General features: G+C 42.8%; 1 protein-coding gene across 1 annotated transcript in view; it reads left to right on the forward strand.

The window, feature by feature from the left end:
- LOC102015419 (spermatogenesis-associated protein 7 homolog) overlaps positions 1-6,005 on the forward strand; it is a 133,955-nt gene extending 127,950 nt beyond the window's left edge. The window contains 2 exon segments of the mRNA XM_013505520.1: positions 4,915-5,095; positions 5,872-6,005. Of these exon segments, the coding sequence (XP_013360974.1) occupies positions 4,915-5,095; positions 5,872-6,005 (315 nt within the window).
- The last annotated feature ends 20,413 nt before the right edge of the window (positions 6,006-26,418 follow it).

Genomic DNA, 26,418 nt, shown 5'->3' on the forward strand with positions numbered 1-26,418 from the left:
TATCTGGCCGATAGCTTCTAGAATTTTGTTTTGAGGTTGCTATCCCGAATCTTATAGAATAAATGTATGGCATGCTACTTTATAAATATTTACTAGGAAGGAAAATATCTTTTGGCTGCTTATTCTGTATTTTATTAATCTTTTGGATTAAGAATATGAACCGTATCATCAAGCAACAAATTGCAACGCTACCCCCGCTACCTTGGTACGACAAACCAAGACCCAGTATTACTTTGCTTTTTTCAAAACAAGGAGGAAAAGGAAGGGAAACAAATAGGATAAAAACACAGATAGATATTCAAGGAGAAAAGTCACTAGGACTAGCCAGTATAGGAAATAAATTGAATAATAAAAGCAGGCCAAATACAAAGTTTATTACTTGCATACAACACTGATTTGGAATTTGTACGGGGGTAATGAAATACCCTATCACCTGATTTCAGTATTAAGTGTGTCATTAAGGTGAAGGTTGAATTAGAAGTAGGACTGAGATATGCTGTTGCTTCACCCTGTGGTCAAATAACTGGCATTTCCTACCTTTATTTCATCTGAAGCAGAACAGAGAGGCCTATCGAATGGCACAAGGCCATTTGGCCAGAGCTGATTTCCGGTGACAGAGCCAAAGGCTGTGGCAAAATCTACCAGTGCAGGAGAAGGCTGTTTAATAGGGCTTTATATGCTCTGTGGTTACTAAATGACAAATAGTTATTTTATTATATATAAAATTCTATGTGTCATGCTAAACTAAGTTTAATGCTGTAAACATCTCTTTAAAAAGAGTTTAAACAGCCTATTACCAGACCCTTTGATCAGGAGAGCGCTAGAGATGTAATAGGTCTGGTTTTCTGCACAGTGATATTTACTCATTTAGCTAATATTTATCTAATGGTTACTATCTGCTCCTCTGGGCTAGGTACTCGTTTAGGCACTGGGGGATACAGCAGTGGACAACAGAGCAAAAGAAATTGTATGCTTCTTGGAGCTGGAATTCTAGTGGGAGAGAGATAAACCAAAATGAATAACAGTGCAGTCTATTTACGTTAAGGCTGAGGGCTAGAGGCTACTTGGCCAGCAGGACCTGGGATGGGGTGAGTAGTACTATTTAATATGTGATGATCATAGGGGCCCGGGGATGTAGCTCAGCGGCACAAGCGCCTGCCTGGCAAGTGCAAGGTCCTAAGTTCAATTCCTGGTACCAAAAAAAAAAAAAAAAAAAAAAAGGAAAACCTGGAAGCTCAAAATTTGTTGGGGCTGGGGGTTTAGCTCAGCGGCACGAGGTCGTGACTTTGATTCCAGGTACCGGGAAAAAACAAAACAAAGATGATCAGTACAGGTCTCACAAAGAAGGTAACGGTGAGTGGAGGGCTGAAGGCGGAAAGGGAGAAAGCTGCACAACTGTCTGGTTAGAGTATCCCAGCTGGAGGGAACCACAAATGCCAAAGTCCTGAAGTACAAAGGCTAGGGCCTGAAAAATGGGCAGGAGGCCAGCAGACCAGAACTGGTTGTGCCCAGAAGTGAGGGAAACGCTCAGGGAATGGTGTTCGGTGGTAGTGGAAACTTGGAGTTTCTGGTGGGCAGAATTGGATGCCAGCGTGTCTTACAGCATCTTAGATAAAGAAGTGGAAACAGAGTAGAAGTGTAATTAAGTGTGTTTCTGGCTGGTAGAGGCTCCACATTCACAGTCATGATTATAGTACTGGGTTAATAAAAGAGTGGGAAGAGATGTGCCGTGGAGCTCTGCATTCAGCTGTGCCATCATGTGCAATTCCTTGCAGTTGGGTAAATAATTATGATTACATTAACGATAGCTAATACTTCAGCAGCACTTACTGCAAGCCAAGCATAGTCCCAATTGCTTTTGTTGTATTCACGAGTTTAATCTCACAGTAGCTGTGTGAGTATGCACTGCTACCAACCAGCACTTCACCAGTAGGGCTACAGAGGGGCAGCGGGCATATCTGTCGGCCACACGGCTGATCAGTCTGCTGTGCTGCAGGTTCTTGGGGACTTGGCGCGCCTACAGAAGGAAGGCTCCTTAGCATCTCAGGGCTCTCACCTTTGTCCCTTCTCTGAATTACTTTTTCCCTTTGGTCTCCCCCGATGGCATTTGGCCTTCACTTAATACCTAAGCTCTTATAAAAAAAATGGAAATGGGAGCTCTGAAAATATTGTAACTAATTTACAGAGTGGCCATCAGATGAAAGTGATTGTTTTCAATTATAATAATCAATGAAAATATAAAGCAAAATAATTACTGTAGAACTTTAGGATCCTTGAAAATTTATCATTCAATCCCAATATGAGAAACACTGAGTTGCACAATTCGAATGTTTCAAATAAAGATGCTCCTATTTCTTCAAGGGAGACATAATATTTCATCGTGCTTAGGGAGAACAGACTGCCAAAAAAACAAAAGAGGCACAGGCTGCGGAATCATAGATCTGGATTTAAATGCTGGCTCTGCATCCTAGACTGGTCTCTGTTATTTTCTCATTAGTCTAAGATACTTAAAATATTTCTAATTGGCACCAGTGTGGCTGTAAACACAGAATTCAACAAGGCAGTGCCCAGCTGTAGGTGGTCATTCAGTTGATTTTAAAATGCATACATCGTTATTTATTTTTTAGATGTTCTTAATCAAAGTTAAAACTCCTACTTTGAAACATTCTTTTGAAACACCAGAACTCTGAGAAATACGACAATGGATGTTAGTTTAGGATATGGTATAGTAGATAAAGAGGGCTAGCCCTAGGAAGATTGGATCTCCAAGGTCCAGCTGTAAGGTTAAAAAGAGTGTTCAGTAGCCCCGAAATAGATGAAGAAGAATCAGGTGAAGACCCCACATTTTGTGGTAAAATGTGGATTGTATGGGACCTTGCCTCATTTGAAGCTGCAGTAACAGCATAAGATCTAAGAAAACAATTTATCTAAACAGGACTGAGACGGAATGTGCGCCACAGCCTGGCCTCTCACACTGCAATGTGAATGGGATCCCTAGTGCATTTTATGCAGTACAGATGGTAATTCTGTAAAATGGGGGCGGGGCTTAGTATTTCTTTATCAGTATCAAAGCTCCTAAACCAGGCTGTGCTGCTGGTCTGTGAACTACAGGACTCTGAGTAGTATGGACTTAGAGCCCTGCTTCTCAAATTTGGCCACTTGTCTGAGTTATCTGGAAAGATTTTCTTTATAAAGCTCTGATGCCTGGGCTCACCTCTGGAGATTCTGATTCAGTTGGTGTGAAGTCTCATCTGAGCATCATGATTTGAGAAGCTCTTAGGGGAGTTTTGTTATACAGCCAAATATGAGCAGTACTGCGTTAGTGAGATCACCCAGGTGTTTGTGAACAGAAGGGTAGCAGGAAATCTAAACCTCATACCACATGATATCAGGGGAAGAAAAAAGCTAGATTATTATTATTGGTTTTTTTGAGACAAGGTCTCACTGTGTATTCTAGGCTGGCCTCAAACTCATGGCAATCCTCCTGTCTCAACTTCCTGAATGCTGACATTACAGGTATGTGCCACCCTACTTGATAAGAGCAAAGAGTAGACTGAGTCTGATCACTGCAAAGGATAATGTAGAAAGAGAAAACCATCCATGAACCTGATTTAGGTCTTCAGTGCACACAAGGCAATGCTTTTTGACCCATTAATTAAACTGTCCTACAGTGGAACAGGCTCCCTCGCAGGGCTGTGAGCTCTCTGCCATTACAAGTGTGCATTCAGAGGCCAAGCCATGGCCTGCTGGCTGGGTTCCAAAAGTTCTCACTGCAATGGACGAGGGCTTCGACTATTTAACCTATAAATATCCTTCTGAGGGCCAGGGCTCTCACTGACCCCTGCCTGGACCCCACTGTGTGCATGGCTGGTTTCGACTCTGTAGTTACTTTATTCTTCAGAAGTTCTAGCAAGCAGAGAATAGATATAGCCAATGAGACCTCATTATCTGACTAGGGCTTTAATTATAAGATGACTTTCTTTCCTTTTAAATTTGAATAGTACATCATTTTTATGCAGTTGATTAAATAATAAACCTACCTTCTCACCCTTATTTGTGATTGCATTCATAAGCCATGAATAATTAGAAATAATATTTGAAACAAAGGCCTTCTGGGCTTATCTCATGAAAAAAATAATTAAACCATAATGAAATTTCATAAGAATAATCAGCCTCCCTACCCCCACTCCCAAAGACCACACATGTGTGCATGTGCACGCATGCGCATCCACACGCACACACACACGCACACACACACGCACACACATTATGTTTAGTATTTCTCAAAAACAGGAGAACTGGTGTTGGTTGGTTGCTATTCCTTGAGTCTCAAGTAATGTTGTGTGTATATATATTTGCTTGTGCGGTGTCTTTGGGTTATTCTGTTTATGACTATTAGGTTCACATTCCTTTGGGAGTTGACCAAGAGGTAAAATCTCAGGTTTCTCAACAAAGGCAATGTAGGAAAAAGAGAAAGGGATCGGAGGGTCAGAGAGAACTGGGGAGAATCCTGTTTGGACTTGCCATTCCTCAGCTGCCCCATGATCCTGGGCAAATTGCTCTAATGCACTGAAATAAACCTCTCCATCTAGGGCTGTGGACATGTCACTGTGATAACTCCCGTGAAGTGCCTAGTGCGGTGCTGAGCACATCTGGGGCGCAATACAGGACAGCTGTTAGTGATATACTGACAATATGATTTACAGCGCCCTGACTCCCAGGAGACTCATCCATATACATGAGTGGAGATGGTGCAGAACAGGCAGCTACCTCACACAACATGACAACCATGCTGATCCAGACCACCAGCAAAGTGACTGAGTTGAAGACGTACCATTTTTTGTAGAGATATGGAACAGTAACAAATCCCAGTGCCACTCAGTGCTCAGCCTCTTCCAGTTCTTACTGCTGCAGGGAGTGGAAGTGATGCTAATAGTGGTCTCAGCCACTATTGCTATGTACTGCATACATAAAGGTGTAGGCTCACAGCCTCCTCCTTGTGTGCAATTCTGCAATCCAATGTGCAAACTGAATTTCTTTGGCAAGTTTCCAACGAAATTTAGTGATGTTAGACGGCGGCCCAAACTGGTTACTGGTATGTGGCCACTTACAGTTGATTTACCCTATTTTATCTGAGTTCATGTCAGAAAAGTTACTGTCTTAATCCTCAGGTGCTGCTCCGGACTCCGATGAGGGTGTCACATCATATACAACTATATGCATTATGTTACATTTTGTAAATCTAAACCATTATGGTTTCTAAAACATTCAGCTCTATGTGTTTTGGGCAAAGAATCACGGCTCTGCTGTTGTGAACACAGTAATCCCTCTGTTTATGAACACTTCTGTTTGTGAACAATTTGATTCATGAACAAAAGCGTTCCGCAAGATTTTGCTTCTGTTCACAAACTCTTTATCAGGTGAGGAACACAACCATGGCCATCTTCCACAGAATCATGGAATGCATTAAGTTTGTGAACCAAGGTACTTACAAATGTTTCCATATTTAAATTACTTTTGCATTAATTAACCATTTGTGACCCGGAATTTACAGTAAGCTCAGCATGGAAGGGTCTGATTTAGCAAAGGATTTTTGGAACATAGCCCTTCTCTAAATTAGCTTCTGTTTCTAAAACCCAAGGCAGAGAAACTGTCAGAAACCTGCCTTCTGTGATACACTCGTGTTATTTGGGGGACATTCCTGGTAGGATACAAGGCCAAGGCCAAGGCAACCCGAGTGGAGAACAGCTGCAAACAACACAATCCAATTTCCACAATGAAAGTTAAATGAGACACTTGGGAAGGGTGGGAAGTATAGTTTCATTCCCCAGCTCCTTGAAGCACTTTTACAACTCCCTTCCTCCTTTGCAGTTATGGTTGGAGAAGAAGCTCAGTGCTGTGCAGATGGAGGCAGCCTCAAAGCTGTCCTTTTTCATCTCATGGCTACAGCTTTCCCGCAGCAAATCAACAGCTGGACTTGGGCGTCTTCTAGTGCTTCACCTTGAACGAAGCTCTAGGAGCGGTTGTTGCTGTAGCTTGTAGCATCCCAGTCGCTGCTTTCCCTTGTATGTACATCTGCTGTGCAGTTTTAAAGGAAAATGTTGATGTGAAGTAGCTGAACGCTTTGAGGGAGAGGGACACAAAGCATAGAGGAGGGGGCAATGTAGGAAAGAGACCATCTCCCTGATGATTAATCAATCCCTGAAACACAAACAGGAGGAGGTGTTTTCTCACTGCTGGTTGTATTTCCCACAAAAATAATGGGTTTATTTTGCTTTTGTTTTTCTTATATCTCCCCTGCAATTTGTCACTTCTCACTTTGTGTCTCAGATGACAGAATGGAGGAGACTTAAAGACTTTCAAGAAAGTACAATACAATCAGAGTGAAAATTGAATGTGATTTCTTGTGGTGCCCAAACAAAAACCAATATCCCTAGTCCATTCCGGTACATTTTTCTAATGCTTTAAAACAACAACAACAAATAGCCAACTTGTATTCAGTGCCGTCCAGGTGCCGGGTAGGGTGCTTGGCACTTAATTCATGTATGCCAAACAACACCCTGTGGTAAGCCAGATTTATTGATGTGTAATTCAAATACCTTAAGACTTACCTTTTTAAAGTACCCAATTCAATGATTTTTAGTGTATTCACAGATATATGCAGTAATTGCTACAATCCATTTTAGAACAATTGATCTCCCCCCCCTAAGAAACTTCACACTCAGTACCAGCCCTTGCAAACCACTAATCAATTTTCTCACTCTCTAGCTCCCCCTGATATAAATATTTCACATCAGTGAAATCACATAGCACATGACCTTTCATGTCTAGCTTTTCGCTTAGCATCACATTCTCAAGGTTCATCCACATTGTAGCATGGATCCAAACTTCATTTTTTTTCAGCCCAGTAACATTTCATTGCATGGGTAGACCTTGATTTGTTTATCCATCCACTGAAGAGCATTGAGGTTGTTTCCAGTTGGAGGCTATTATCAATAATGCTGCTGTAAACATTCCTCTACAAGGTTTTTTTGGTAAGCATATGTTTTTGTTTCTCTTGGGTATTATGAAAGGATTTTCAAGATAGGCTTACCTATAGAATGGCCACCTATAGAGTCAGGGGTGGAAGAATGCAAAAGGGCCGTCTGTGTGTGAGAGAGACAGAGAATCCAGTCAAAAGTCACAGGCTTGGAGCTGACTGCAGTGTCCAACGTGAGTCCATATCAGGAAGCCTCGAGATGGACGTCCAAAGGTGATGGAGAAGACTGGGGCTCCTCTGAAGAAGCAGAAGGGAGACTTCCTTCTTCTTTCCCTTTTTATTCCCTCAAGGCTACAAGCTTATTGGTTGGTGTCACTAACACCCAGGGCGAATCTTCTGTCTTCAGTACGTAAGTCAACCAGTCACACCAGAACTGTGCTAAACCAACCAAGTAGGCATTGACACAATGGATAGCTATCACCGGTATAGATCTGGAAGTGGAAGAGGTGCTATTTTTATTGTTCCCATGTTATAGGGAAGGGAACTGAACCACTGAGGGTACAAGAGACAGGAATAGAATCTCCCAGAAAGGCAGGGAGATTCTCATGTTTAACCTCTAGTTCAGAAGAGCAGTGTATTAACGCTACTCCAGGTGAGTGAGCGGGCTGTCTTTAGAGTTACCTAATAACGGTTTGAATTCTGGCTGTCCCCTTAATCACGGTGTGACCTCGGACAAGCTAGTTAATCTCTATTAACTTCAGTTTCTCTCCTGTAAAATGGCAGTGAAAACAATAATAGTTACACCAGGGATCAATGTTCTTGTGAGGCTTGAAGACGGTATCACATGTGAAGGGCTGAGCACAAGATGTGCCTGAGATGCACAGGGTGCACAGTGAGTTTCAGCCGCCATCATTTTTGCAGCCTTTCCTGCAGCATCTAGGGCAGTACTGACAAAGCTTATGTTCAAGGTACATCAGTAATGAGCTCTGTGATGTACCAGTTGTCACTGGGTCGCAGAAGAGGGTGAGAGTCTTCCGAAAGATTTGCAGGAACTCGAGTGAGTGCCTTCTAAGCTTGGAGACTGACATTTGGAAATACACATACGTGAGTCAGAGTCAGACTGACCTGGGGCAGAACAGCCCACGACTGAATTGTCTGAAAAATACCACTCCAGATGGATTGTGTGGGTGTGCACAGGCCAAGAAACCGGCTCTGTACTCATATAAGGCTTTCCTCCCAGCACCCCCTTTTCTACGAGGTCGGGTCTCCTTGGTAAGGTTCCGTATCCATGTTCGATCTAAGTGAGATTGTATGTAGCACGGTGACTAAAGGGAGGGTCTTTGACACCACATTGGCTGCATCCAATCCTGGTCCACGATGAAGAGCTGCAGGAGAAGGGGCAAGTCCCTTAACTTTTCAGTGCCTCAATTTCCTCTTCTGTGAACTGGATATAATAATAGCCCCTGCCTCACAGGGCTGTTGTGTGGAGTAAAGGAGCTCACCCACATAACTCAAAAAAACATGCTTGTTTGTTTTTGTCTTTTTTTAAACCGGGTCTCACTATGCAATTCAGGCTGGCCTTGAGCTCACTTTGTAGCCCAGGCTGGTCTCAAACTTGCAACAATCCTCCTGCCTCAGCCTTCCGAGAGCTGGGATTACAGGCATGCACCACCACGCCCGGCTTTCACAAGGAATGTCTTTGAGCTCACTCTTGGTATTTCTATTGTCCTGCCAACTTGTAGCTGAAAGTCTATCTAAATCCTGCTAGCCCAAGGAAATGATGCTTCAGTCAGTGGCTTCTCTCTCTTATTACTGCTACTGCGTAACAAATGGCCCCAAGACTTAGTGGCTAAAAATAACAGCCATTTTATCAGCCTCATAGGTTTCTAGGAGTCAAGAATTCAGGTGATTCTTTTGCTCCTTGTGGCGTCAGCTAGTGCTCAGTAACATTCAGCGGGCATATGGGCTAGTCTGGGGAAATAAGATGCCTCTATTCCTGTAGCTCCTTGCTACACGAGAATGACTTAACAATCAGGAATACCACAGAGCACTTTCTCCTAGCCTCCTCTCTGCCTTGGGCTTCTTCACAGAAAAGCAGATACAGGGGAGTCAGATCTCTTGCATGGCAGTCCGGGGCTCCCAGTGGGAAAGCCCTTCTGGATAGGCAGGAGCTGCATGACCTTTTAGGATTTATCATTGAAAGTCTTGCAGCAAGACTTCTGCCACTAAACTTGTAGGGGGTAACAAACCTGGGTTAGGTACTTGAATCCAGATCCACTGGGCAGAAGCACTTTATTTGGAATACAACTTTCCTCTTGTTTTGGGGAAAAATGGGCTGTATAGAGAGATGTCACTTTGGCATCATATAAAGCTAACTACATGTGACAATTTTCACTAAAATTATTCATTTGGCTTCCTCTTGTGGTCACTTTATTTCAAATAAATACAGCTGCCACTTTGATTGCATGTGATATAACTTTAAGAGAAGGAAAGGAGAACAAAAGGAATTCTTTTTACTCGAAGACAATCAGGTTTATACTTGCCTCCAGAGAACTCATGGTTTTCACTCGAAAGGAAAAAAAAAGAAGAAAAAAGAAAAATACCAACCATGAGCCAACTTGAGGAAGCAGCAGTTGGGAACCACTAAGATATATTTCCTGAACTATCGAGTGTTGTACATAGGGGTGAAAGGGGTTTATTGAAATGCAGAGATATGTAATACATGTTGTGCTAGAAAGTACCTAAATTGTACTTGAAATTTAAGGATGCTATCAAAAAATCATATTCAAGTAGGCTTACTTCTGCTATGTTCATACTAAGCCTGCCGTTATATAGTAATTAGAGAGACTACTGAATCATTGTTTGAAGAGATCAATGATTTTTTTATGACTGATGTCCTACACCATGCAGTCTTCAGGAAGCGTTATGCTTATGAATGAAGCAAGAACAAGAACTATTGAAATTCAGGTGTGTGCAGCTTGCTTTGTTTCATTAAGATGACCTTGTTAGATAACAAGGAAAAATGATAATTCACATCATCTGTTCAGGTTGTTTTCAGTGTTTTTGATTATGAATAAAAGCTTCACCAAGCCCTCAAGAAAGAAATAGAGAGTTGGGGGTATAGCTCAGTGGCACAGCACCTGCCTGGCAGGCTTAAGGTTGTGAGTTTGATTCCTGGTACCGAAAAGAAGAAGGAAGTAGAGAATTTAAGGTTGTTTATTCTCTTAGGTGAGAGTTCAGGAGAGCTCTTCAGCGGATGCAGATTCAGGTAGTATTCATTTAATGTCTTTTCTGTCCCCAACACTATGCTAGGCATTTTCACCTCGTGTTTTTGCAGTTAGTCTTCTTAACAAACAGTTCCGGGTCAGTATCCTTAGCTCTGGATATAGATGGGGCCACTGAGACACCACACTTCAGCTAGAGGGTATTATCCTTTGTGGCCCTGAGTGTTCTCATCTCTGCCACTTTTGCTCCACCCTTGCTCCCTCTTCTATTGCTCAGGATTCCTGCTTCTTCAACTACCTCTGTTCTTTTCAGTTTCTAGCTTCAGAGCAGTGGTTTCCTGTACATCAAAAGCTTTTCCCACCTTACAGAGGTCGTTCAAGTTTCAGCTTAACTGACCTGTTCCAAAGACCTCTTCCCTGGCTTCTTAGATGGAGTTAGGCCTCTACTTTATCTGCTTCCAGAAAGTTCATACTCTACACTCCTCCCCAGTCCTTTCTAGAATCTTAATTGTTAAAGCCTCTGCTCAACTCCCTGGTTAGTGACCAGTTTGTTTCCTCCATTAGCGCTGAAGCTCCAGCAGGCCGGGGGATTTGTCTACCTCATGGTTCATCATGGCTCCACTGCCTGCCTTGTAGTAGTTGCTCAATAAACATTAATTGACAGAATGATCCAGAGAAAATTATTGACTTGTCTTTGTTCATACGGCTGGCATCCGCAAAAGAGAAGCACAATTAGCAAGTCATGATTCAGCCTTTTGTTTATACTCCTGCAAATAAGCTGATAATCTAAAGATTAGGTTCTGCCTGGTCAGAAGTGTGTAAGTACTATTGGCTGAGTCAGGTCTTTTCCTAAAATGCACAGGCATGAGAAATTGAAATCATCTATATTAAAAATAGTTATTCATAGCAGATTATTACGCTGGTTTGGAACATGGCCTTTGGAGATGAACTGGCTCACTTTGAAACCAGTGCAGTTATTCAATGTACGACCTCAGGCAAGGGACTTAACCTCATTTTAACTCAGTTTCCTTATCTGTAAAATGGGGATCATGATAGTGTCCACATCTTAGGAGAGTTGTGAAGATAACATGATTTAATACAAGTAAATTATTTAGAAACATGCCCAGCAAATAAGTGCTGTTTATAGTGCCTTAAATAGTGCCCCACAAAAATTCAAGGCCATCTGTGTGACCTTATTTAGAAATAGGGTTTTGGCCAGAGTAATCAGTTAAACAAAGATCGTATGAATGCATCTTCCTGGCTTTGGGGTGTGCCTATCTATAAGGACTGGTGTTCTCATCAGGAGGAGAGGCACAGAGAAGAGCTACAAGTCTCTAAGCCCAGGAATGGTGGGATTTCTGCAGCTACTAGAGGCTAGGAGAAAGAGGCCAGAACAGATTCACCCCAGTGGCATCCCTTGAGGAATGAGAGTGAGGAGCAGGGTGACCAGAGTGCCATGGAGACCCAGGTGTGTTGGTTTGGGGCTTATTTTGCAAGGGGAACAACATAATACAGGACACATACTTTATATGATTATTTATAAGTCACCCAAAGAACAGTATACAAAAGAGTGCAGGGAATCTGTCCACACACTAAGACCAAGGAATCCGGCTGAGAGCCTGGATGCCACAACAATGTCCTACATGAGTTGAGCTGAATACCCAGAGCTCATAACAATGCCTCCCATGAATCCAACTGGAGGCCCAGAGCCCATGACAACGTCTCATGCAGACCTGTTTCATGGATCTGCTGGGAAGGCCCAAAGGTCAGCGGCGGAATCTACAAAGTCTGTACCAGCAGGAAGAAGGATCTGTGCTAGCAGGCTGAGGGATCTGCACTGGAGCCAGGAAGTGATGCTCAGAAGGACCAGAGCTCCCCCAAAAGGTACCACAGCCATCCTCAACAACAGTGAGGTCCCGAGCTCCTCCGATGATCAGGATGGCCGAGTTCCCATCAGGGAAGCCGACGCAGCAAGCTTTTCGAGGAGGCCGGCAGTGCACCATGTTTCCCTCCGGAACCAGGCAGCTATGCTCAAAGTGAGGACCAGAGCTCCCCAAAGTGAACCAAAGCCATTCTCAGTGCCAGCGAGGTCCCGAGCTCCTCGGAGGATGAAAACAGCCAAGTTCATCAGGAAAGCCAGCTCCCCACAGCCTCTCTCAGTTCCCATCACCCCCTCTCAGCTCCCAACAGCCTGCTTCTTCTTCTCCAGGTCTGCCTCTTATGCTGCTGGCAACAGTCCTCAGGTGGGCCTCCCACACCCAGCACCACTCACTCAGTTCAGCTGGGGGTTATAAGTTGACCACCAGTTATCAATCCACTACACCAGGCCAGGTGCTGCTTGTCACCTTGCCTGTCACAGTGCCCCAGCTGCGGGCCTCTCTGCTCCCAGCAGCCCTGCTCTGCATTTCCTTTCCCCTTCTCCTCCTGTAGTGATGTCACCTCCCTTGCATTGTTTCTTCACCAGGCCTTTGAGAAGCCTCGCTCTGAGCTTAAGGGTTTCCTTCTGTGAGCAGCCCCCTTTGGAATGTTCTCCTCCCTTTTGCCTCACCTAGAACCCGGCCCCAGAGCAGGTTGGCTACTCACCGTGGTGGTCGGGGTACTTTCCTCAGCTTCACGTCCACACTACTTTCTTGTGCCTGTGGCTAACATTTTTTATCCAGAACCTGTCTTGTACAAGGGACAAAGAGAAAATTAAACATACAGTGTCTTCCTGCAGGGAGCTTACCTAGCCATGCAAAGAATGGGGGCAGTAGTGTGCTAGAACTGGTTTTAACCAGCTCACGGGTGCTCACCGCTCTGGTTTTAGGAATTTTATGAGCCAGTTGTTCAACAACACCATTGTTAAAAATTAAGTGATATGTGCTTCCAATCAAGTACACTTTATGAGGACCAAAGGTAATTCATTGACTTCTAATTGCTTATCTATATTTTACTTATGCAACTGAGATTACTTCCACCTATTGTGTCTATATGGTGGAATTAGTGTGCAATTTTGCAACCCTCACAAATCTGGGTTCAGTGACACCATGTTGGTAGCTTAGAATTGACCATGAAGTCATGATGGGAGTATTCAAACCATGGAAATTGGCAAATACTATATATCAGGACTGTTTGGAGTGAGTCGGTTGTAGGGAGCCAGTTGCTAAATATTGACAAGTCCATCACTGGTTTCAGTAGGGAAGGAGTTGGAGAAATGTCTCAGTAACGAGTAAGGGTCATAACAGAAGTTCAGAGCATGATCTCTTTGAGGTTGGTGAAAATACTTCAGGAAGGTAATGACATCTGAGTTGAAGGATGGATCAGATTGTGTCTGGCAGAGATGGATAGGTATGATAGGAGGAGGATTACGGAGAATGATAGAAGAAATACTGAGTATGACCATGGCAAAAAGCATTGAACATACTGGGGAACCAGCTAGAAATGTCTCTGCTGATATACAACACTTGTGAAAGGTGTGATCATAAAGATGAAGATGGAAAGCCAGTTGTGGCCAATCTCAAAGCAATAGTGATGCGCTTGTATGAAAGTCTGTGGGAAACAGACAACTATTAGAAAATTTTGAGCAGAAAGATAACATGTTAAGATCTGTGCTTTGGGAAGAATAAAACATACACCAGGTATATGCGGTCGGGCCAGAAGGATGAGACTGCTTAGGAAAGCACTGCTTCAATGTCGTGGTGCTAAACAAGGCCCAGATCTGGGTTCTGGATCAGCAAGGAGAAAGGAGGTCTTGTCACGAGAGCCATCTTGAACGTAGATTTCACAGGTCTGGCTATGATGTTGACTCTGTCTTCTTATGCCAGCATTTGCACAAGTTCCTGCTGTTATGAGAGTGGCCTCTTGGCCATGGGATAAAAGAAAATTATATAGGCTGACAATATGCTTGTTTTTAAAGGGAATGATTGACAGGAACTTCATTACTTTCGGACTCAACTTCCCTAAAGAGGTGTAACTTCTATTCTTAATGTATGTTCAGGAGGCTGAATGACACGATTTTAAATGTTTCATGTGGCTAAATTGATTGCAGGAGTCAATGTAACAGTGAGCTCTATGGAACATTGTCCAACAGCTGATGCTTAGGGAATTACTATGGCAAGAGGTTAGAGAGGAACCTGAAAAACTCTTTTCTCTCTCCTCTCTGCTCTTTGTTCAGTGTTCTCTACTCTCTCCTTCCCCATCTCCTTTTCGCCCTTCCCTCTTTCTTCTCCTCTTCCTCTTTTTCTCTTCTCTTTCTTAAACCAATATTTTTTCTCTTTAGCAATATTCATACTTTGGCATGCAGCTGTGGGATTCCAGGCGAAGAGTTTTGGTGTCCTCATTATCCTGGAGTGGGAGAACGGAGTCAAGTATGAAGCACTTCCTTCTTGGGAGGATTACGTTCCCAATCTCTTTTTTTTAATTGAACACCCAGGATTCTCAGCTGTGTGAAAAAGTAACTGAAAGCTTTTTAAGGTAGTAGTTTGGAAAACTCATGCTTGAACTTCAGTAGACTTGAAAGTAGCACATCAGGAACCTGGACAGCCCTCGAGAACACTAACATTTCTGTCCATATGACTTCTCGGGAAAGCAGCTCCTGCTCTTCCATCTTCAAATATCACAGCAAAAAACTTGCCTTCGATACCAGTGGAAGATGGCTGTGATGAAATTTGCTGAAGGGGTTTATGTGTAAAACTGGTATTTCTGTTGCACAAGAAGAGTGTGTGGAAATCATTCTTATGTATTGGAAATAGGAGAGTGGGGGTGGGAGCAGGGGTACCTGAAGGTCTCCAGAAGAGGCGATGGTGGAGGTTCGGAGTAGGTGTTTTGAAGGGAGAACGGGGAAGAACTGGAGGTGAGAGGGTTCGAGAGAGAGTAATGCGGACCCTGCATTACTCTGTAATCTGCGCTGTGGTGAATGGCACTAGGTAGGTATGGGTACCGCCCGGAGGGCAGCTGGCTAATTGCTTTAGTGCTTGTGGGAGACCCATTGGAGGTGATGCCGGGAAAGGATATGAGAACGATCTGCTGCCTGCTGCTCCCTTTGAATCTTGCTTCCTGGGGACTGACATCTCGGGCATAGTTTTAACTACCGGGTCATCTTTAGAAAGTTACTCTGGGAGATAAATCTAAGGAGGGGCTGTAATGAACACATGGAGCACAGGGAGAGGACTTTTGCTGTTTGATGATGGGAGCCTGACTGGTGTGTTGCTGGAGGAGTCGGAGAACCTTAAAGGTGGAAATAATTGTGAAGTCAGACACTGATGGACGTGAGTGGGAAAGAAACTTCAGAATGAAATTTTACAAGAGGGGTATCTAGTACACTTATTCAATACCAGTAAGGGTTGGCTCTTGACAGAAAGCTGGGAACCATGGCACCAGAATGGAGTGATTACTATTTCTCAGTTGTGCTCTGTGACTGTCAGAGCTCGCAGACAACAGGCGATCTTTGAACCCCGTTTTCCCCTGAACTCTCTGGGAGCAGATGTGTTTCCAAATGTCAGTCTCTTCTGTAGTGGGCAACAACCTTTTCCTCTTTGTATTTTGTCTTTTTTTAAAACTGACCCCAGGACCTCGCTGCACATCGTTTTCTAACCTCCTGACCTGACCTCCTTGGGGCTGCCCCCTGGAGAGGCCCAGAAAGCTTCAGCTGGGGCAGAGAGGCGTGTTTAATTAGGGGAAAGCCCAGCACAAAGCACCTTCCCTTCCATCTGGGGCAAGCTGACTACAGAGTCTATCTGCTCGCCTTCAAGGACAATTCAAGAAATCCCTTTGTCCCTTGTTTTCAAAGGTAACCAAGTAACAGGGTTCTCTGTCCCTGAAGAAAGGATTTGTGTCTGTTTTCACTGTCATTCAAGGTGCAAGTTTTACAACTTCAATTCCCAGAATAAAACTGCAGTCCCAGTGGAGTCTCTGTATGATGGGATCTCCAAGCCTAGTCGATGGCACACTAATTCCCAGCATTTGGACAATATCCCCGGACACCATCATAGCCAACTTGAATGTAAAATGAGCCAGTGGCAAGCCAGTTTTGATTCCTTGCTCTATGAGGGCATAGTTGTCATCTGAAAGTGAAGGGGACACCTCAAATCCTGTCCTGGCATTGATAATTCTACATGAAAGTTCACCTTTCCCAGTGTTACATTAGGTAAAAGAGATGGTTACCTTGTAATTTTAGTATACCCTGAAGCCGGGCCTTGGACTGACCAGCTTGTGTGAATCCAAGAGAGGAAAGAAAAGCTCAATAGCAAGTAATGATAGCAGAGATTTTCTCCTTAGCAGGAGAGGTGGGTGCAAAAGGGTAACCTGCATGAATGTTTGCCTCGCAATCATAGCCATTCTACAGCCCAGGGAGCTAGGTAGGCCAGGATTGGAATTTTGGTTGCATAACCCAGAGAGTCAGTTTTCTTATGTATGAAACAAAGATTTAACCTTTCTCACAGTATTATTAGATCCTCCCATTGTACTCCAAATTTACTATCTCTTCACTGTTCCCCATCTCAGAAAATGGCACGCCCATGGACTAATTACTCCCCTAAACTCTGACTGCTCTCCTTCCCCTCCACCCACATCTGATCCATCAGCAAGGCCTGTAGGGTCCATCTTGAAGGCATAGCCCACGCATCCTCACTTCTCGTGCTCTCTCTCTCTCTCTATCTCTCTTTCTCTCTCTCTCTCTTCTCCAACAACAGTACACTAACCTGTCCTTGGCCATCTCTTACCAGCACCCTAACCTTGACTCTTTCCCTTGACCTACTCTCACCCTCATAGCCTCTTTGGCTGAGTAGCCTAGTTCTAAAATGCATAGTGTGTTACCACCTGCTGGAGCTTGCCATTTTTCTTGGGATAAAGCCATACTCTGAACTCCTCCCTGTCTCTCCTGCTTTATCTCTTGCTCATTTCCTTGTGGCTCACTTAATCAGCAGCCACTCCGGCGCTAACGTTATTCCAGTTGTAAGAACATAGCAGCCTCTTCCCTGAATTAATGCATTTGCCCACGCTATCCTTCCACATGGAACACTATTTCGCATGCCTGTGCTCCAATCTTTGCACGTCTGGCTCATTCTCATCCTTCGGGCCTCTGCTCAGAACCCTCCTCTCTGTCCGCTTGATTGAGAGGAGCACCTGCACCTTGGCACTCTTGATAGTCTCATCCTATTTCAGTCTCATTCATAACACTTCTCCTCTGTTCATAGCGTTTCCTTCGTCTGTTTTTCGTGTTTATTGCTGGTGTCTCCCCAGACTATAAACTGTATGGAAACAAGAATCTTATGTCTTATTCCTATAGTCTTTCCAGGCCCTAGAATGGAGCCTGCCTGATACCTAGTAGGTGCTCTATACATCTTTGTTGGCAATGAATAGATGAATGAAGGAATGAATGAATACAAATATAATAGGATGAATGAAGTTTGTGAGGATTAGGTGAAATAGCAGGGGGCATGATGTGGGTCATTCTTTGTTCCTGTTCTCTGCCTTCTGCTCTGGCCACCCATGTGCTGCTAATTTGTGCGGTGAATGTTCAGTGCTTATTTCTTCAGTGCCCCAGTACATCCTGCATTTATTTTGGCTTAATGGTCCGTCACCCCATTTTATATCTCTAAACACTGTAAAGCCTGAATTATTAGGTGAAAGAATTAGAATTTACTTTAGAGAATAGTTTGTTTATCCATTCACAGCAATTCCTGCCCCTTTGCTAGCAGGGCTGGTTTAGATATACCCAAGGCCCATAAACCACAGGTTTTAAGATGAGCTCTGTCAACAGAGTCCTTTAATCTTTCAAGGTAGGTAAAGTGAGCAGTTAATTTTCTCTATTAGGGATTGTCTCTTAGAAAGAAGCCTAAAGGCAGAACACTATCATCTTCGGGTAAATGTTGAAAATGCTAGCATATTTGCCCTAAGGATATTCTTTATGCTTCCCATTTTTGTGTCTTTTCTTTCTCCCCCACCCCTTGCCCAAATCACTGCGTTAGACACTTTCTATTGATTGCTGAATCATCTACCATGGGCCTCCCCACAGAGCCAGTCTTGCTTTAGCCTTTTCAGCCAAACCAGTCCCTCACCTTCTTCCCAGATTGAAGCCAGGGCTGCTGTTGTCCTGAGAGGTAACGAGGAAGACCGAGCCACCAGGCAGCCTTGACTCTAGCGTAGGGGCAACAGTGGCATGGGTGTGGCTGTGAGCAGAATCACCGGGAGGCTTGTGTACTTCCCAAGGCTTTCCGGTAGGCTTGAGTTTCCTCAAGGATAACTTGAAGAAGCTGCCTTCAGGGTAGAGCAGCTAAGTTGCTTTCTGCCTGCAGTTTTTCAAAAAGGGAAATGTCATATTTCCTAAAGCTCCCAGCCCTCAGCTATGAGAAGACTCTAGAAAGCCTGATTTCTGGTACTAAGGTGTTTGCTGTTCAGCAAACAAGTTTATCCTTTTTGGCCTTGAATTTCCATTTCCATTTCTTTAAATATATTTGTCTCATTTGTTTGAATTCAAATGTGTCTCTCAGGAACTGGGTCTTCTTTTGTCTTAGTCCACTGGTGGTAGCGGTTATCACCCATGGTGAACCTTACAGAAAGATATGAAGTCAACTGCAGAGCTCTTTTCAGTTTCAATGGGATAAAAGCAGAAAATATCATCAAGCTTAGGCAGCCCACGATTTGAGCTTACAGCTGCAAATTTAATATAACCTTAATTATAATTCTCTACCTATTTTCATATTTTATCACCTTTCAAATGACATTGTCGAAGCAATTAAGACTCCCAAGACCTGAATCGTTTGAAAAATCTCCTTCTCACTTTGAAGAGACTGACAAATGACATCATGTATTCCAAGAACAAGTTGGGACCCAGCTTCCCTGTCAACAGACTTGCAGCCATCTCTTGCTTTTTCACCGTTAATTTTAGAGATTGCCATAGTTAGCATCCTGAAAGTCTGCACTTGAGAAATAAATGTCCCTCATGAAACAGAAAATGTGCGCTAAACTGGAAACTGCTGGGTGGCTATGAGGATTCTGAAGGTTAGGGAAGCAAACATCTGAATCCTCACTAAAGCAAGCTGCTTTTATCTATTTACAGTGAAATCTCCCCTCACCATTAGCTCCTAGTCCCGGTCTTGCCGTATATCCATAAGCCAAATGCCTCATTGCTGTGAATATTGCTCTGTGACAATGTACGTGTGTCCTGGCAGAAAGGCAAGAGCACAGCCTGTCCGTAGTTGCGGGGCATCTGTGGGACTGAGGTTAGTGGGAGGGCTTGACTTGCTCAGAGCATCTGGGGCTAGGGAAATCAGGGAAGGGTGGTTGAGGTCGGCATACCAAAGGAGGGAATGAACAGGTCACCAGAAGAAGAGAAAGGTTGAGATGCTACTGTGGAGAGAGGAGGGTCAGAGGCCACGGGTTGAGAGCTAAGTGAGTGGGTGGGCCTGGGAAATTCTTGGTAGTGGAGGTAGGGGGCTATAACTTTGTCTGGCTTTTTATTTGCTTTCCTTGTCGTGCACATGGGAGAGCCAATCGTACTTCCCACTGTGATCACTGACCCCAATCAACTGTGTCCTGGACTGGCCCAGTGTAACCCTTCCTCCAATGGTGAGCAAACTTTTATGCATGGGGAAGAATTTTGCAAAATCAGTAATATGTATCAGCCTCAAGTTTTACCATTGAAAATGAAAATTGCCGCAAAATGTCTTGTGTCAGAAATGCAAATGCTTACAACTTAACTTGCTTCCTTTATTGAAAATCATCCTTCGGAAGATTGGCACTCCGTTTTAGTGCCTGAAGTTGATATCTGGACACATTGTAGAAATAGCACATTGGAAGGCAACCTTCTAGTATTTGCTTCTGAAATAGGACAGCAGCCCTAGTAAGAACTCAGGCTCAGATTTCTACAAGTCCTGAGTTGCTCACTGCTCCTTGGTGTACCTGAAAGACTCCAGGATATGCTCTAAAATAGGTTCTTACTGGATTCTAGAATAGTGATGTCTAGAGTTATAGAAAATAAGCTCCATAGAAAAGGTGACATTTGAGAAAAGACATAAAAAGTAAGGAATGAGCCAAAGGGTGCTTGGGAAAGGATATCCCAGAAAGAAAGAATAGTAATGCAAAGGTGCTGAGGTAGAAGCTTGCCTAGCACGCGTGAAGACAGGGACAGCAGCTGGTGTGCCACAGTCCCCAGGCACTGCTCAGGAAGACTGCAGCGCTACCATGAAGAGAAAAGCTTTGGCCAGGACATTTGCATTGCTCTTTGTGGCATCCTCTGAGGCACTGGGTAGGTGAGAAATGGAAGACCCTGGAGGTCAAGAGTGACGCACAACTAAAGGGAAGAGATATAGAAATCTGAGGTTAAAACCAAAAGATTTCAAAAAAATTAGCAATTGCTCTGTAAAAAAAAACATTGTTAAGAAAATGAAATTACAAAGTAAGACTAGGAAAAAATATCTTCAAGTCATATATCTGATAAAGAGTGTGTACCAAAATATAAAGAAACTCAGTGGTTAAGAAAACAAAACAATACATCAATACTTCGGTTCACAAATGCTTCTGTTTGCAAACAATAGCATTTTGGGCCAAATTTTGCTTCCTCTTGTAAGCTCCATATCAGGTGACAAACAGCACCATAGCCCTCTTCCCCACAAAAGCACAAATGCAGGCATCTTCCCCCAAATCATAAAACAAATTAAGTTCAGAAATCAAGGTACCACTGTATTTAAAAGCAATATTTCAATATTTAATCTGAATGTATACTTCACCAAAGAAGACATACAGATGGCAGGTAACATATGCTCTCAACATCACTTGAGACTAGAAAGGGAAGTCAAAGCCACTACCCAAGGCCACTATACGCCTATTAGAATGTCTAAAGTCACACTCAGTGACAACCCCAAATGTTGGCAAGGGTGCAGAGCCGTAGGATCTCTCATTTATTGCTGATGGGAATGTACAATGGCATAGCCGCTTTGGAAAGCAGTTTATTGTACAGCTAAACATGCGACTTTAGCAGTCACACTCCTAGCTACTAATCCAAGTGACTCAAAAACTTCTATCCCAAAGAAAGGCCTGAATGTTTATTATAGTTTTACTCGTGATCCCTAAAAATGGGAGGGGCCAAGATGTCCTGTGATAGGTGAATGGACGAAGAAATGTGCTCCGTATGATGGTATAAAGCGAAATGGATATCGATACGCACAGCAGCCTGGATGACTCTTAAGTGCACATTGCTAAGTGAAAGAAACTAGTCAGAAAAGGCATCGTGCCATTTGTATGATATTCTGGAAAAGGCAAAAGCCTAAGTGGGAGCAGAATACAAATTGGCAGTTCCTGGGTTTGAAGGAGTAGGGAGGGGAGAATGGGCAAAGCATAGGAGATTTTATTAGGATAGTAAAACTATGTGTGATCGTCTAGTGATGCGTTTGACACTATGCATCTGTCAACACCCACCAAACCACATGTTTAAAGAGCAAACCTTAATGTACACAAATGAAACATTTTGGAGGTGGGAAAATCCCAGGATGGAATACAGACCATGGCGAAGGAACCTAACTGTTATAAATATATAAAACTACCTTCCTGAAAGGCATTGGAGGAAAGCTACTGATATCTTTGGAAATGAATGGAGTCATTAAGACTAAAGGCAAACAAAACAAAACTTCACATAAGCAGTGAACACCAGTTAATAAAGCTGTTTCCCATGAAGTTATGGATTAGCAATTCTAATACTTCTATATATGTATACTGGAGTGGAACTGTTCCACAGTAAATTTACAGCAGATGGTAGCAACTAGAATTCTTTGGGGTGGAAGTTTACACATAAGCAAGGGAAGGAATCTACAGTAATCCCTGGGATAATGAATTGGACTTAGAGATATCAATATGAATTCATGTTTGGCTTAATGCAGGAAAAAGAGTCACACATAGAGCTACATAAAAATGGTGTGTATGTACATAGTGAACACATAAACCTTGTTCTGTGAGCTGAGAGAGCATAGGAAAAATATCCACATATCAAGCATTTCAAGGGATCACATCTTAGTTTCTAGCATCATTTTCAAATGAAAGGAACCTAAGGCACCTTGGAGATACAGATGTTTCTGCAACAAGGTGGGAGCTATTAAAGATGTGTAAGATGAGCCCTGGGTACATCAGAGTAACAGAAAGTAAGAGCATACTTTAAAGTAGACAAGACAAAAGGAATATAAGGGAATAGATGTGGGGGATGGATATAAAAATGTTATATGCATATATGAAAATAAATATGTTGATGGGTATATTTCAAAGGGGTTATAAAGCCAAATGAAAGAGTTCCCAATGTCTAAATCTGGACCAATTTTAGAAATAAACAAAAGAAGTATTGAATTATAATCCGAAATGTAAGGTAAGTTTCCGTGAGTCCATGCTGATAAAAATAGATGGTTGAATAAATAAATAAATTATGGAGAAAAGATGACCTCCCATGCAGAAGAATGGCCTAGACTGTTCTCAAGGAAGTAGAGCATAACTCTCCACTCCTTAAATGTGAACTAGGAGTGATGATTTCCTTCTAAAAAAAAACTGTAGAAAGGGGAAATAAAAATATTTCGACTCTGGGGAAACCTGGCAGACACTACCTCTGCTAGGTGACCAAGGTCAACAACAGCAGTGATCAACCCCGATAATTATTTGCTCCCTTCATGTGATGACGGGGATATTTTTGCTCTGTGGTGTTCCTCCTCAAAATGCATTTATCTCTAGTCTACCCAGGAGAAAAACATCAGACAAATCCCAATTGAGAGTCATCCTACAAAACACCTGACTGGTACTCTCTAAACTGTTAAGATTACAAAGAGGAGAAGAGCCTGAGAAAGGGGCAGAGTCAAGAAGAGCCTTAGGAGATATAATCACTGGATGCAGTGCAATATCTTGAGTGCATATCCTGCGATAGAAAAAGAACATTAGGGGATCACTGAGGAAATCCTACTTCAATTAATAATATATAATGTGGTTCTATATTGGTTATATAACTCTATTGGTTCACTGGTTGTAACAAATATCCCCTACTAAGGTACCTAGGAAATAGGGTCATGGGAGTGGGACTACACAGGGACCATCCAGGCCGTCCCTGCAGCTTTTCTGTAAATCTAAACTTCTTCTGAAAGACAAAAGTTTATTTAAAACAAAAGACAACCAATCTATATAGGCATCTGGAGTCAGGTTCAGACTGATTTACCCGGGTTCGGATTTGGGCTCTGTCACTTTCTTGTCTGTGTACATTTCTGGATTGATAAAATGGAATTTAAAAAATGACCCAATAGAGTTGTTGTGGGAAGGGTCAGCAAACAGGTGGGGTAGCATATATAAAGTACCAGTTAGCATCTAATTCACTTTTGTCATCGCCAGGACAAATACCAGACAACCAGAACTTAAAAAGAGGAAAGGTTTATTTTGTTTCACGGTTTGTATAAGTTTCAGTCCATAGCCCCTTGGCTCCAATGCAGGATGGCTTGACAGAGAAAAAACTAGGCATGTCAGGGCAGACAGGAAATAGGGAGTGAAGGGAGAAGCCATGGAGGGAGATAAACCCTTCCAAGGCCATACCCCCAGTGACTCACTGCTTCTGAGACCCTGACTCCTAAGAGCAAGTCAGCTATGCCACCCACATAATACAGTCATCTTCCAAAATCCCCTGCTCTGAGCACATGAGGCTTGTGGGGGCGCAGATCTTAGATCTAAACCACAGCAGTTACAAAGTACTCAATGAGTGGCAAGTTATGCTTCTGCTCCCTGACAAGGAGGTGGGAGCTTGTGAGGTTTCTAGATGGGACAGGAAAGATCAGCAGACCTTAGAAAGGAGTTGAAGATCGGAGGGGCAAGCCCTGAGCACCTCCCAGAAGCCAAGGCACAGACACACCACTGAGAAGAGAACAGGAAGCACAGGTCAAGGAGGTCACCAACCCGATACTGAGCTGTGGCCCAGCCCTCAGCGTTAGCTCCTTGCCATCCTTTAGGCCAGGGGAAGGGCCCCTTACAGACGAGAAGAGCAAGGCAAGGCCTGCCTCTTCCGGGAGTACTGCCTCTATCTCGAGGAACATTCTTCACATGAGCTTCCCCCTCTTATTATTGATCATTTGGTCTGATTCAATCTTATACCAACCTTTTCAGCAGGATGAAACTAAAGCCATGGCTTGGAGATCTAACCCAGGTTGCTTAGCAATATTACTTGAAAGCAGTTCCCACTGGCAATATTTTATCCACTTCTGTCTTGAGCAATAGTAGCCAGGTTCCCAAAATACATGGAGACCTGACTCCAAATTTGCATGTGCAGAGGTACTCTTTGAAAATGAGCTCTACTAGTCCCTGCTTCATTAATTTTGTGGTGCTTACTTCATTAACTAATTTAGTTTCCACTTCATTAATTTTCCTAGAATCTTTTTAACTTGCTCAGTGCCAGTAGCAATCCCACTTCCACAGCTGCGTGGTGGAGGTGCACACTTGCTCTCTGCTTCAGGTTTGTGCCCATTCCGTATTTAATTTTCCAACTTGTTAATTATCCACGGGGAGCATTGGATCCCAGTATGTTTTCTCAGTACTCTTAAGACAGTCTTCTAGGGTCCCCCCCTTCTGTCTTCAGTTTTCATGTTCAAGGGCACAGCCTAAAGATGACCTAAAATATTTTGGCTTTAACATCAAGGTTAATGGCTCCAAATTACGTATTTTGGGGACTTTTGAATCCAGATACTTAATTCTTCCAGGAAAGGAACTGTGTCCTATTTCTCTTTTGAATTCACACTCAGCCTAACATAATAGTACATGCACACCTACTGGTACTCAGCACTAAACACTAGCAGGGGGACCCCCCCTCCCCTTATAGTATCCAAACCTAACCAGCAATGGGAGATGGGAATTACAGACCAGTTCAGCTTCTGCTAAGCTTGTCTGTAATCTTAAATATATGCCACTGGCATGGCCAAGAGAAGATACAAAATTTGGAGAAGTCAGGCAGGTAGGTTTAGGGTTGTACACATACATGGACTCTCTTTATAGGGCAATGGCCACCCTGTGGAAAAAGTGCAGGTATGCTTAATGCTCAGAAGATTTAAGTTGCCTAGGAGCAAAAAGAGCCCCCAGTCTGTCATTACCACACAGCAGATACTATTCTTTGATAGCAGAGCTGAGCTGTGGCGAGGTCTCAAGACCTGTTTGGTGGTCCTTCCGTATTCAGACTAGCTTATATTCTTTGTCAGTGTTGCCTAGGGTTTTTTGAAGGAACCTTTTTTGATGCAGCCCATAGCTGAAATCAAGGGCTTAACTTAGTACATATTTTTCAATGAGATATCATACATTTTAAGAAATTACTGAGAAAGCCCCAAGTATCAGGCTGGGTAGATGATTTGCCTGACCCAGGAGGGCCTTCCCATTTGTGAAATAACCCACAATGATGTCTATTCCTTCGTAATGATGGTGTCTTACTTTTTGAACATCTAGTTCAGATGGGAGTGTTCTGTAAGCCCTTGTAGAACAAAAGGAGCTATCACAGAATGAAACTTGGTGTTTTTTATATATGTTGCACAAATATGAATATTTTTAAAAATTAGCTATACACACACACACAAGATAGCTAAGATAATTGTACTACTAATTTCTATTGGTTTATTGAAAGGAACAGTTAATGGTGAAATTTTTTGACCAATTTTACATGCTTGTATCTGGTAATCTGAACAATTACTTTGAAAACAACAGTATGCAATATAACAACCATTTTTGAATTCCTACCATCTTGTATTTTGAAATTCTGTATTGTTTCTAATTTTTTTTATAATTTTTTATTCTCTTTAAAATAAAAGAATAATCATAAAAAATGAGGAGAATTTGCATTGGATAAAAATGAAATCAAAAAAAAAAACTGGCAACATAATACATTTCTATCCTGTACCAGCAAGAGCCTGTGCAGGGGACAACCTCTTCGTCATTGGTAGCTGCTTCATTTCCTAGGTAAGTTTGATAATTACAAGTCAGGCATAAATAATAAGGCCAGGCTCATGCCATTTTTCTTTGCTTTAAGACATTTTGTAAGGCAAGAGGACATAATTAAACGATGATTGGCTTTTGTACTAGAAATATATTCACAAACACAGTCAATTAATTAAACCCAACAAATTGATTTGTTCATTTTTCCCTGCTGTCGCTAATATTTGACATTTGGTACATTAGTTGAAAAATTATCACCTGCAAGTTGTTAGTACAAAATAAAAGTCTTTCCTTTTACTTTTTTTTACTTTTTTTTAC

The sequence above is a fragment of the Chinchilla lanigera genome, unplaced genomic scaffold, assembly GCF_000276665.1.
Source record: "Chinchilla lanigera isolate Chin_1 unplaced genomic scaffold, ChiLan1.0 scaffold00097, whole genome shotgun sequence".
Lineage (NCBI taxonomy): Eukaryota > Metazoa > Chordata > Mammalia > Rodentia > Chinchillidae > Chinchilla > Chinchilla lanigera.